Consider the following 13,449-nt stretch of genomic DNA (forward strand, 5'->3'; position numbering starts at 1 on the left):
GATTACTGAGTGATTAATCTGCCTAAAAACATGGCCCCTCTAAACAATATAATTTAATATTTTAAGAACAAAAGCATACACAATTAAAAACTTACATATTTTTTATTTGTTTGCTTTGTTTGTTTATATTGGCAGGGTAATAAAATTCTTGATTCAAACTTTCTTTTCCTGAGAAAAGAATGTTCTATTGCCTTTTAAAAAAAATTATCTTTATTGTTGAAAGTATTAGAGATGTCCCCCATTCTCCCCCACTGACTCCTTCTAGCCACACTCAACCCCTCACCAGGCCTTCACCACACTATTGTCTGTGTCCATGGGTTATGCATATATGAATACAAGTTCTTTGGTTAATCTTTTACCACCCACCCACCTGTGCCTTCTCTATTCTCTTTTAGTCACTCGGAGGCTTGTCTGATTTCACTTCCATTACGTATTCAATTTTCGTTGTCCTCCTTTCACAAAAAAATTCTTTGAGATTCAATCATTTAGTAATATAACTCTAAATTGACCATTCTGGCTGAATTTTTCCTGGCTGAGCCATATATGTTATTTTAAATAAATGTGATCATAATATATCTGGAATTTCCCCTTCATTTATATGGGTTGTTTTTACTTGTTCCAGATCACCATTCGTGTTAAGATGGGATGTGTCTTTCAGTACTTACTCTGTCCTGCCATCAAGGATAGAATCATATCAACAACTACAGTGTACAGATGGCTTGCTTTTCTTTCCTATTTGCTTTACACAAATAAGATCATATGACACCTACTTTTCTCTTCAGCTTACTTTTCTAATTCAATAATACGTCATGAGTATCAACTTAACAGCTTTAAATTCCTCCTAATGATTGTGTAATATTTCATGGTGAGACAGAATGATAACATATCCAACCATTTCGTGACAGGCATTCACTTTTGTTTCCATTTTATTGGCCCTATGAAAGATACTGACAAAAAACACATTGTTTTTAGTTCGTTTACAAATCATGTGTTTGTCCAGCCAATGCTTAGGTGTGGATTTTTTCTTTAAGTCCTTGCAATCAGTTGGCTAAGCCCTTGCAACTACAAGGATCAAGTTGTTTTTGAGCTCAGGAAATTTTCCTCTCTCTCTCTCATCCTCTATTGCCATTTCCCTTTCTTTGTATGTCGAGTCTCTATAATTTTCCCTGGATTTTTGCTCTGTCATTTGAGAATTAGTTTGGGGCAGTTCTTATGCTTGAACTTCTTTGTCACCAATTTGATCTCAACAAAATCATCATTTCCTCTTCAATTCCTCTACTGAAATTTTTATTTTTAAAAATCATTATATTTTTGTGTTATTGTTAATTTGATTAAGAATGTCTTTTTAAAGCCATACCTGAATATCCTTATTTACTTTTTTTGTTTTTTGCTTTCTTGTTGTTATTCAAGTTGTCACCTGTTGGGCTTTTTCCTAAAACTTTGAGATGTGACAGTCTTCTGTTCATTGGTCAGAGTCTAGTTCCCAGCTTCCTGACTTACATGACAATAAACATGGCGGCCTCTGGTCCTGTGGGTCCCCAGTTACTGCAATAGGTGGACTGTGATTCCAGGGAGATAATTCAGCAGGAAGTCCCTCTGCTCCCGTCTGCCTGCTCTCCTTTAGCCCTTTCTCCTCAGAGATGAAGAGCAGTCCATTGCCTTTGTTCCAAAAATCCATAATTTTCTGAAAGCCCAGTACTCCTCATATCTACCATATTCAGAGTCTAACCATGACCACACTCCCTCCACAAAACAAACAAACAAAAAAACAAACAAACAACAACAACAACAAAAAACGACCCCCTGCCCCACCCTCTCCAGCAGCTCTCTCTGGGCTCTCACCTCGCCAGCCCTTTGCAGGAGTACCGACCAAGCACCAGGCCTCATTCAGGCCTCCCTACTCCTAACCATCATCCAGTCAACTAAAGTGGATAAGTTCCAGTTGGGAGTGGACAGCTAGAGAGAAGCTTTCAATCCACCATCTATAGAGAATTCATATCAACTAGTTTTGAAATTTAATAAACTCCTGCAGGAGAATTAAAATATGATCCAATCCTTAGGGGAGAAAACAGCTATACTTGGGAAAAACTAAGTCATTTCTGTATTATTAACATAGGAATATAATAACATTACAAATGATGCAGAGATCATATACCTTTCTCCAGTTCCACTGGGAAAAGTTCCAACTTTTCTACACGCTTTTCAAGTTCGTACTCAGCTGAAGCAGCCACAGGGTCAACTTCATCATTTCTCCTGTCATAGTCTTCATTGGAGTATGTGCTGAAAACCTGTAGGAAAAGATCAACAAAAAGATGATAATCCCAAAAGGATGGCTTTCTTAATTACAAAAAAAGAAAAATCTAAGTATCTAAATGTACATAAGTTAAACATTCTGTATCATGAATTTCATCTAAATAACTGTTTTGTTTTTAAAAAAATCAATTGAGATGTTAAGAGGATGAATGAGAATAAACATATCTTACTAATTTTAAAAATGTGTGAGTCATTCTACCACTTTTAACAATTTCAGAAACAACAGAGCCACAGAATACATTATTTGGATGGCAACATTAATTTCTTTTTATGGATTCGGAGTATACATGTGAGCTGCAATGCTGGCTCCTGATACAACTAAGGCAAAACATCGTGAAGCTATCTAAGCCAACACCCACACTGAACCCATTTCACGGCAGGACCTAAACAAGCCCCAACACTGTAGGGTATCAGCACCATAATTGTTTTTCAATCACAGAATCGCTGAAATTGATTTCTATTCTATATTGTATTAGGTCATGTTAAGCCCTCGTTTGTCACCTCTCATTTTACTTGCATGTAGATTTAAATTAAATTCTCATTGAACTTTTCTATGTAATGGCTATCAAAACCTTGCTCAAGAGCAGCAGGACAAATAGGAGATTGCCAGCTCTTTCTTCCCTACCTAAACAATTCAAAAGACTCCTGAATGTGGTCTTTAGACATAGTCATAAGAAATGTGAAAGTCTGTTTCTGCTGAAATATTTGTTTTATTTGAAAAGTAACTGAAAATAAGTATGCAATCCTTTGCTTAATACACTGAAGAATATTTAATAGAAAGGAACTTATTATTCATCAAGTCCAATTAATAGGAATAATAAAAACTGACATTTTTCAGTTAAATTCAATAATGATTAAGTACATGAACTGTGCCTTAAAAATTCTGTAATGTCCCCCCAAATCCTAAAAACTAGGAATGAGTTGTTGTTTTTTAATATACACAAAAAGCTACAATAAAAATAGAAAGCAGAACAGAAGGCCAGAGGAGAAATCATGTCCACTGCCTACAAAGCCACCTCTGACAGTCCAAGTGTGCTTTACACACATATTAATGAAAAACTGGCAACTCTTCTATACTGATATGGTAACCTATAAACCAGGAATACACATTGCATATACAGAAGCAGACATAGTGTGGTTCCTAATGGTACAATGTCTCAAAATCATGTCATTTATAGGATCTGTACCAGAATTAATTGTTTTTCTTCCTGACTTTCAAAATGTTTTCATGCTACTTGCTTGGTCACTACCATATTTCTCTACCATAATAAACATCACAACATCATATTCCTAAATGGGAAAGAATGAGATATCCATCTGAAAATATTCCTATTTCACATCATTAACAAAAGTTAAATCCAGATTATTAAGAACAAAAAATTATAAGAGTGCTAAAAATATATATGAGCCAATGTTTAACAGACTAGAGAGGACCTTCCTACAAAGCCACAGATTCTAGAAATACTAAAGCAAATGACTAAACGACGTGAAGAAAAATCAATGCTATACATGATATGTGCATGCAGGGCCACCACTTTAAGCCCCATCAATTGTACGGTGTGTTGCAAGGAGTGATTCCCTTTTGTCTATGGCAAGAAGAAAGTAGTGGTCAATGTCTCATACCATCTTAGGTAAGAAGTTAAAATTTCAAAACCAAGGTAAGTTGGTAAATGCCCCATCTCTCCATACAACTATGGGCCACTTCCAGGCCAGATTGTATGAAGCATTAGCTGTATCTTACAGAAAAACAGCGAAAGCAACGCTGTTCCCTAAACTATATTATTCATAAAACTGGATTAAAATATGTACCACTCAGACTTCCTACCTTTTCTGTAACAACTGCTTTGTTATAATCATTGCCAGCGTAGCGAGGTGGTAAGGCCTAATGCCCCTCTTGAATACAGCTTCCATTGAGAGACATGTTAGAGGAACTATCTGAATGTTTCTTTCATGTAAAAAAAAAATTAAAGACTGTTATAACTGAAGCTTTATAAAAGACTGTGATTCTATAAATTGTATATCAAGGCAATATTTGTTATTGAATGTGCCCCGATACACTGACTAATTCCTACAAATAATTGCAGGCAATCTCCTAAAGACATTGAATTTAAGTGTTTAAAAACCAATTTTCATTAACTAGCACTAATACAAGATTAAATAGGTTTTACCCTGAGATTTCCTTGAGTTAAATCACTGTCATGGATACAGTGTTGCAAATCCCTACCTGTGTCCAGAGCTGTGCACTGTCAGTACACAGTGGCTCAGCACCCGCATGCTCTGTTTGGCCTTGACCAGGAAGAACCCCAGACATGCCAGTAAGTTGACCTTGGTAAAAACTGCCTGTTTCATCAATAGGTCTTCATTCTTTAAATATATTTACAATTGTTCTACAATTTTTACTTATGTTACCATAACTGCTTTGCAAACTATGGATAGTTACTCAGATAATAATCAGAGCCCCCTCATAATATTAAGGCAATGCAAAAACTCTAAAGGGCAAGAGCATCCTGGACCCTCATATTCAACATCATCAAAAAATACATATTGAGTTCAGTCACCGTCACATGGTTCCTGTGTTATTTGACTGAGAAAAGCTAACAAAATGATGTTTAAATTTAAGACTGCTTGTTTTAAAGCCAACGAGTTATATTTTTCTGTTCCTTTATCAAAAGAAACAAAACAAGACCTTGTGCCTTGCTCTGTGGCAGAGGCAGGCTTTTAGGGGTAACACGTTTACAAATACAGTTAGCAATGACATTCCTCACCCAGTCATCCAAGGCTATGAAAAACAAAGTTAAAATTAGCTTAATTATAAGATTTCAACTGGAATCATTCTTTTTCACATTTCTGATAGCTAGTGTTTTAACACTTTCAAAACAGCAGCAACATTTTTTTTTTAATAAGGGGAAAAAAAACCTTATTTCCTTTACTTCCTATGACACATTTTCTTTAATCAATGCAGGTCAAAATAAATTCAGAATTTTCTGTAAATATTGACTGGAAGGAATCTCCCACAATGCTCCCACGAGGTCTCAGTTCCGCCTGTCGTCTGGGTTCCGCTTCATCTTCTTGACACATCAAAGATGGACAGTGTCCCAGGTCCTAGCATGCTGCGTTTCAGATGATGGCTTGGCACAGCGTGCTCTTGGAGACCAGCCAAGCTCACTTACCACGAGCTTCCCTGGTAGAATTCCAACTCACCTTCACATGATTTTAGTGGCTCTGCTAAAGAGACTCTAAATTGAGACTAAGAGAGCATGGACGAGATAGTCCACGCTTTAGAAAAAAAAATTGGCAATAAACCATCCTCTGAAAGAAGGATCCTGGCAGCTTTAGAACCATGAATGATAACTTCAGCCTTCTTTTTCTTTCCCCAGAACCAAGGCCAGTTCACTGATTTATGACAGTAAGAGGGATAATTTTTTAATGCCTACTGTGTGCCAGGGAATATGTTAGGTTCTTGTTGCAAACTTATGTAAGCCAAACTGGAATTCACAATGACCAGGCATTTGCAGGTAAACATTGCAGGTCTCCAAAGATTCTAAATAAGTGAGGGCTTTCTGTTGCAAACGAAAACATCGATGAGCAGGAAGATGAAAAAACAAACCCACAGCTTTATCATGTAAGCTCAGTAAAGTCCCAGATGTCTGACCTTAAGGTATTCCGAAAACTACCCTCCATGAAGGTGTACTTAAAGCAGTTGTGATAGTATTCTATGATAGAATGTGTCTAACCTCCTAAATGAATCACTCAACAGAATCCTACATATCAGAAAACAGTACCAAATGAGTACTAGAGTTAGGTGTTACTCCAAAAGCTATTAGCTTGCTGGCCTTGTCTGACTCAAAGTCCATTAACAAAACATTTCTAAGGCCAATCCATATATTTTCAATATTGCGCATTTCACCAATTATTTGTAACAACCCTAATGTTAATAAACCTAGAGTGAGGATACCTGATTGGTGTTTTTGGAATGCTAACTGAAGACTCATAAAACAAAGTTAAACCCATAAATATTGCTAAAGTAATTGGAAGTTACAGACAATATAAAACTTAACACAAATTATCATTAATTCTTGTACCAACTGATCCAGTAAGTAAGGCAGAAACAAGTAAGAGAGTATCCACCCACTTTTCATATTTTTACACAAGAAATTTGAAGCTCAGAGAGCAATATACATGGTGGCTATAAGGATAGTTAATGAAGACAAAGTCTATAAAGGAAAAGGGAATATTTCACTAAATGTAAGCCTAGTGTTTTCATGGATAACTAAAGACCAGGAAGTGAAAAACAAACACTCTACATAATGTGTGGCTGAGAGCACAGCCCACTAGTTCAAAAGGCAATACAAAGAATCCTGTACTTGTCAGGGTGCTCCAGAAAAGCAGAACCAACAGGATGTGTATGTATATATTTGTAATTATACACATGGTACTATATTTGTATTTATAGTACGCTAGATTTATTTTAAGAAATTGGCTCATGAGGTTATAGAGGGAGGCTGACAAATCCAAAATCTGCAGGGTAGGCCAGCAGGCTGGATACCCAGAAAAGCTGATGTTGCAGTTCAAGTCCAAGGCAGTCTGCTGACAGAGCTCCCTCCTCCTCCTGGGAGGTCAGCCTTTTTCTATTAAGGCCTTCAATTGGTTCCATGAGGCCCACTTTCATGATAAAGGGCAATTTGCTTTACTCAAAATTCACCAACTTAAATGTTAGTCTTATTCAAAAACACCCTCACAAAGACATCTAAAATAATGTTTGACCAAGTGTCTGGGCACCATGGCCCAGCCAAGTTGACACATAAAATTATCCATCACAAATCCCTTAAAATAAAATATTCTCTGGCTGCAAAAACTAATCTTTTGACATCTGACAAAGATCATCATACCTTGATAGTGTTTTTCTCATATCATTTGGAGTGTTGTAAATTTCCGTATCCCCAGATATATTTGTAGAATGTATACAAAACCCATCATAAAATCAAATATACATGTTTATATTATCTTTAGTACCAACGAATTCATATATATAGGTAATAAAAAAACAAGTGGAGGATGTAAATTCTTTAAATTTAGAGTAACTATGGTTTACTATGTGGAAAGATAAATTATACACACACACACACACACACACACACACACACATAATATAGAGAGAGATTGATTTAATGAAACTATTTCAAAAAAGAGTATTTCAAGATGAGTGGAATTTTATTAAGGTCAAATATATAGAAATTATCAATGAAACAAAATGATTAGAAGGTCCTATATCTCTTCCTTTAAAAAAAATAGAATTAAATTATAATTAGTATCATTTTTCTGCAAATATGTTGTTAAAGTATTTAATTTTTTAAAGTGGGTTTAATATCTAATTGCAAAGACAGTTTATGGGCACTGAAGTAACCAGGAAGAAAGTCCATCATAAATAAATATAAAGTTAGCTAATTCTAAATTTGGACAAATTCTAAGACAGTGAAGCCCAAATTGGTGAGTTTTTCCAGTAGACAGTTTAATAAAAAAATTGGATGATTCCACTGATGCTCCTATTGTTCACAGCATTTTTCGAATTATTATAAACAAGTAAACATACCCATGAAAAATGAGCAATGTTCTCTTTCAGCTCAACCAGACTTTGGTTTAAATTGGAGACATATGCTTTACAAACTGACAACTGGTGGCCAGCTTGAAATCAATAGGTGGCCCTGGTCCAGTTCCCATAGGACAGGTGTCATCGGCACAGAAAAATTGAACTAATTAGCACCTACTGACACCATTTTGGGGGGATGGGGATTACTCCAAATAATCGGGGTGGGCCTGATTCAAAGGCCGTAATAGCAGAGTGAAGGCTTCCAGGAGGAAGAAGAAATGTTGCCTGTGGACAGGAGCTTCAGCTTGTTGCAGAGGCCCACCTTCCCCCACCTCTAAATGGCCTGCCCTAGAGGGTTCAGACTTGCATACCCAGCCCTTACATTTGCATAAGCCAATTCCTTGCAATGAATCTCTTAGTATATATCTCCTTCTGGTTCAGTCTCTCTAGCTGAATCCTGACTGATACCCCTGCACTTCAAGTCTTCATCACAGGACAAAGTACAGTTATTTAGATCAGTGGCTTCCGAAATGCTGGCTGTCACCTATAGGGGTTTATGAAATTAATCTAATGGGTCATGAACAGCATTGAGAAAGTTAAATAGAAAAGAATAGAATAGAAAACATCAGTGTTTACTACAAGTAGTAAGAGTATGCATTATACTTTAAAACTTTCAGTTTCAAGGCAACGCACACACGTGTTATGTACCATGTGTCAATGTAAACAGTACACATAAGAAACAATCTGTTAAAAAATTTAATCCACATAGAGAATTCCACTTAATTTACATTCTATTCTAAAGTGAAAACAGACAGTGCAAGCTTCTCAGACTACAGAACCCATTAATGATGTCAGCAGATGCAGAAATAATTACCCTTCACACTTCCTCTGCTTCTTGAGCCATTGATTCTTACTTCAAATTCTTATTGAGCACAAACTTAGTAGGTAGACTGTGGTCACTACTGGAAATACTAAATTCATCTCAGACCTGTGACTGTAACCAACAAAGGAGCTGTAATACAGGGATGAGGGTGATGCTATGGGCCATACAGTGGAGATAGGTAACCCTAACTGGAAAAGAGGGCAGGAGAGTTAAGCAAGAAAGGATTCCAGAGAGACCTAAAAGCACAGACTTCAACCAGCTATGGTTAGTACCAGCAAATAATAAGTGAGCAAGGGAAGGTATGTAGAAGACATACTGGAAGAAAGAGTATCAGGTACAAAATAGAAATAAGAGAGAAGAACAGAATTATAGAACAGGGAGTAATTCAATATGGCCAACATTGGAGTGGTGAGTGAATGACAGGAGATGGGGAAAACAAGTATGTAGGAAGAGCTTTATGATGCATGATCTGTTGTGTGAACAAAATTCACATGCTCAAACCCTGAAAGAGAATGGGAGTTTATGAAGATTAGAAGGGACCAGGACTGAAAGAAGAGAGATGAGCTAGAAGCTCTGGGAACCCTTTTTGGAGGACTTAGTGGAACCTAGGCCCTTGAAGGTTCTAAATGACTTTCCCTAAAGTGTGCCTAGTGGTATGTCCACAGCAGAAGGAAGGCAGGAAGATGAGCACACAGCTCTTGCTAAGGACTGGGAGGCAAGAACAGGAGCATCATCAATCTCAGAGGATCATGAGTAAACCAAGGTATGGAGAACTCAAGTTGCCCTTCCAAGGTCAGCCAGGACAACAGAGGCGTGTTAGTGAAAACAGCAACAAAAGACGTACCTATTAGTGAATGTATCTGTAATGTTTTTAGGGTGAAATTACATAGAAATCATGAAATCCTGCACCTAAGTTTTGTGCTGGTCTCTGGAAGAGAGATACTCCATTCAAGAAGTTTATCACTATCTACCAGGGGTCAAATAATAAAAACCAAAGTTATACAATTTTCTAAAATCTCAAACAGGCTCAAATGCTGACAGAGCTTTGAAAAAAAATGTTTTAGCAAGCATTTCTAGCACCAACTGAGACCTACTTAGTCAACTAAAAATTTTAATTTTTGTAAAAGGTCATGAGTGAAATATGCCTAATTTTTAAACTCTGCAAGGCTGAGGCCAGACATCACATGGTGGAGAAAACTGAAAAACAAAACTGGAACACAAATAACCAATTGTTCAGGGATGCATATGTACATGAGGACACTGATGCTATGGTACAAGGCTGAGCTTGGAAACCCAAGACTAGACGCAGGACTGCTCTGGCCAGCTGTGATCCAGTGTTAAATCAATCATGCTACTCCACAAAGCAGGAAAGACTGCTTTCTTATAAACAAACTGTCCCTTCCATTTAGACTCCTCCAAGAACTAGAGTCAAATGTAATTGACCGATCCTGGTCATCCTTGAAAATGTAAACATATGTGAAATCTACAAATGGGATCTGTCTCATGCTTCCCTTATTTATAGGCAAAACCTAAAGGGCAGGAGTGCTTTACAGGAAGACACAATGATCAGCAATCTTTTTCAAAACACATGGAGGACAGTGCTGTCACATTACTCTTGGTGTGTTTGAGGTGAAAGCTGCCATCGCTTCCATTACCAGAGGATTAATGGTCAAATCTGGGGATCACTGACCCTTGCATCACACTCATGTTGACCTCATACATAAATCTTGTAAAGGAAATGATGGCTTTGTAAATACCATGTGAACTGCTGTGCTTCTTAAGTCAATTGTCTCCACAACCTCAGAAACTGCCTAGAAAAAAGATGCCAGCAAAGCTTAGTGGTGATATGTTAAAAGCAGGTGAGTGCACTGCACACGGAGAAGAGGGTGCAACTGTCACTGCTGCCTGGATCCCTGGTTCCACAGAGACAGTCCACCCTCTGGGCCAGACTGATGCCTTCATAGAAGGACCTCAAACTCCTCGTGCCCAATGTGTGTCTCCCATCCTCTGCCTCCGGTAAGGTCTCTCCCGTCTGATGTCAACTGGGTCCTTTTGGTCATGCGGGCTTGAAAATGCAGTCAGTCAGACAACAAATCTTCCTTCCTCTTCATTTCCCCACATACACCCACTTAAAATTAGTCCAAATCTGTTGATTTAATCTTTAAAAGGATTCTTGTTCTCATTCCTCCCTAAGTGCTCAGATCCCTAATAATTAAATTACCCTGCGACATACTCATTGTGTTCTGCTCTCCTACAATGCATTATACACCACCTCTGAGTACTATTCCCACAGTGTGGCGCTAATCCTGGCAGTGTGGGTCAGGAACAGAACTGGGAGATGAGATTGGGAGATGAGAGTGAATTTATAAATGATACTACATTTCTTCTGCACACTTTTTCTGTACGTTGTAATTGTGTACAGTGATTGTTACTTTCTAGTGGGAGAGGACACCCTGAAAAGCCTCCTGACATTCACCGTTCCCTAAAAAATAAAGCTCAGATAGTTGAGAAGGATGTCAATGCTCTCCAAGACCTGACCCCTGCCTATATCACTAGCCTTTACCTAACACTTCCTTTCACTCACCTGAGCTTGCAAAAACTATTACTGCTTTGTTATATGTTTGGAAAGCTTTCTTTCATCTTTTTTGCATCTCACCTATAGAATTTATAACATTCTGCTACATATTGTATTTATCTGTGACCACATTTTCTATTCAAATAAACTGTCAGTTCCTTTGTGTGGGATAGTCTTATTCATCTTTCTGTCATCTACTGGCTTGTTTGTTTCCCAGCTTTATTGAAGTAAAATTAACAATTGCATCTACTTAAAAATGTGATGCAATTATTTAGCATTATGATGTTTTAATATACATAACACGGTGAAATGTTTACCACACTCAGTATCACCTGCTGTTAACAGTACAATGTCTTAGAAGCAATGGGTTTTTTATCATCATCAGTGGTCTGCACATGCATGGCATCTCACATCAGAATTGCTTCTGAACAAAAGAAAAGGCACCTTTAAAAGACAAAAGGGAGCCCCAATCATAAAAAGCTATAAGATAAAACTTACAACTTCGAATCAAAAAAGTCTTCACATAAACAAAGCTGGGGATCATCTTTAGTGATCATCAATTAGCCAAGTAAACCTGTTATAATACCCATTAAGCATATTCTTTTACAAGGCTATATTTTAGAAGAGATGACTAAAAACATGGTCTTAATAATTATTTATGTCAGGGATCAAGTATTGCCAAAGGATAAATATTTTACTAAAATTAATTTTATATTCTATTGTAGATATGAAAAAAGACCACTAACCTCCTTTATTAAAGGCCTGTTAGCTCCTACCAAGAAATCTTATAATATTCCCTTTTTGATCACTTTAATATGACTAACATAAGAAGTCACTTTGGTAGAACTGATCATTTTTTAAATCTATTTTGAAGTACTAATATAAAAAGTGTATTGATAGGAATAGGACAGTCGAGGGCAATTAGCTTTATTGGTTATGAAAGTTTATAATTTGAGAGATATAATAGTATCAAATATTGCTTTTTCTGGTTGAAATGAGGAGTTGGCAGAAGGAATTTTAAAGTATTTCAATTGTGGTTGGACACTGAATTAAATGTGTAAATACAGAAGAGTGGTTGGCTCCCTTTGTAGCCTTGCGTCCAGCATCTGCCCCTAATTAATTTGGGACCAGTTAAAGACCCCGTGTACCACAACTGTGGCGGATTTTCTGATTAAAATTCTGCAGTCACTTTACAGCAAGCATGTCAAACTCGCGGCCCACAACCAACATTTTTGCGGCCCAGCCAATACAATGGCATATAAGAAACGTTTTAATAAAATTTTCGTAATTTAATTTTTACAATATCCTGTTAGACATAATTATTAATAACAAACTACAATGTTTGCCAATGACTGATTACTATAATCATGTTGATTTCATTTCCCTTACACGCCTTATGTGCAGGCGCACCATTTCTCTCCACTAATACCAGCAGCGAATATTTCAGCAGCCGATTGCCACGTCATTAGTCTTGGACTGACTTGCTTGGTGTGTGCAACAGGACATATTTCGCTTTCGGAGAACAAGAAAAATAGGTTTATTTGCATTACATTTATTAATCTGTGCAGCTATTCAGTGTCTGGTAAGTTAATGTTCAAGAAAAAATGTTAATTTTTATAAAAATGTTCTATCATTTTATGTTAATGATTACTCATTTATTTCAGCCCTTTGTGTTCAGCATGTCTCTAAATAAACCTTTTTTTCTATGAAAATTGAAGCTTTTGTTTTTTGTGGCCACATAAACTTAAACCTTGTTTATCTGGCCCATGTTAGCCTTTGAGTTTGACATGCTTGCTTTACAGTTTTATAAAAATGTTAATTTTTTGGTCATGGTGGTCTATCCATGACAAACATTATTTGACTAGAGGCCCGGTGCACAAAATTTGTGCACGGAGGGGGGTTGTCCCTCAGCCCAGCCTGTACCCTATCCAATCTGGGACCCCTCAAGGGATGTCCGACTGCCCGTTTAGGCCCGATCCCGGTGGGATCGGGCCTAAACGGGCAGTCGGACATCCCTCTCACAATCCAGGACTGCTGGCTCCCAACTGCTTGCCTGCCTGCCTTCCTGATTGCCCCTAACCGCTTCTGCCT

General features: G+C 37.4%; 1 protein-coding gene across 14 annotated transcripts in view; it reads right to left on the reverse strand.

The window, feature by feature from the left end:
* PPP1R9A (protein phosphatase 1 regulatory subunit 9A) overlaps positions 1-13,449 on the reverse strand; it is a 235,822-nt gene that overhangs the window by 102,100 nt on the left and 120,273 nt on the right. For all 14 annotated transcript variants that reach the window (XM_079785686.1, XM_079785695.1, XM_079785685.1 and 11 more), the window contains one exon: positions 2,156-2,288. In XM_079785686.1, the coding sequence (XP_079641812.1) occupies positions 2,156-2,288 (133 nt within the window). The remainder of the gene's footprint in view (positions 1-2,155; positions 2,289-13,449) is intronic.

This window comes from Cnephaeus nilssonii (genome assembly GCF_951640355.1).
Source record: "Cnephaeus nilssonii genome assembly, chromosome: 12".
Classification (NCBI taxonomy): Eukaryota; Metazoa; Chordata; class Mammalia; order Chiroptera; family Vespertilionidae; genus Cnephaeus; species Cnephaeus nilssonii.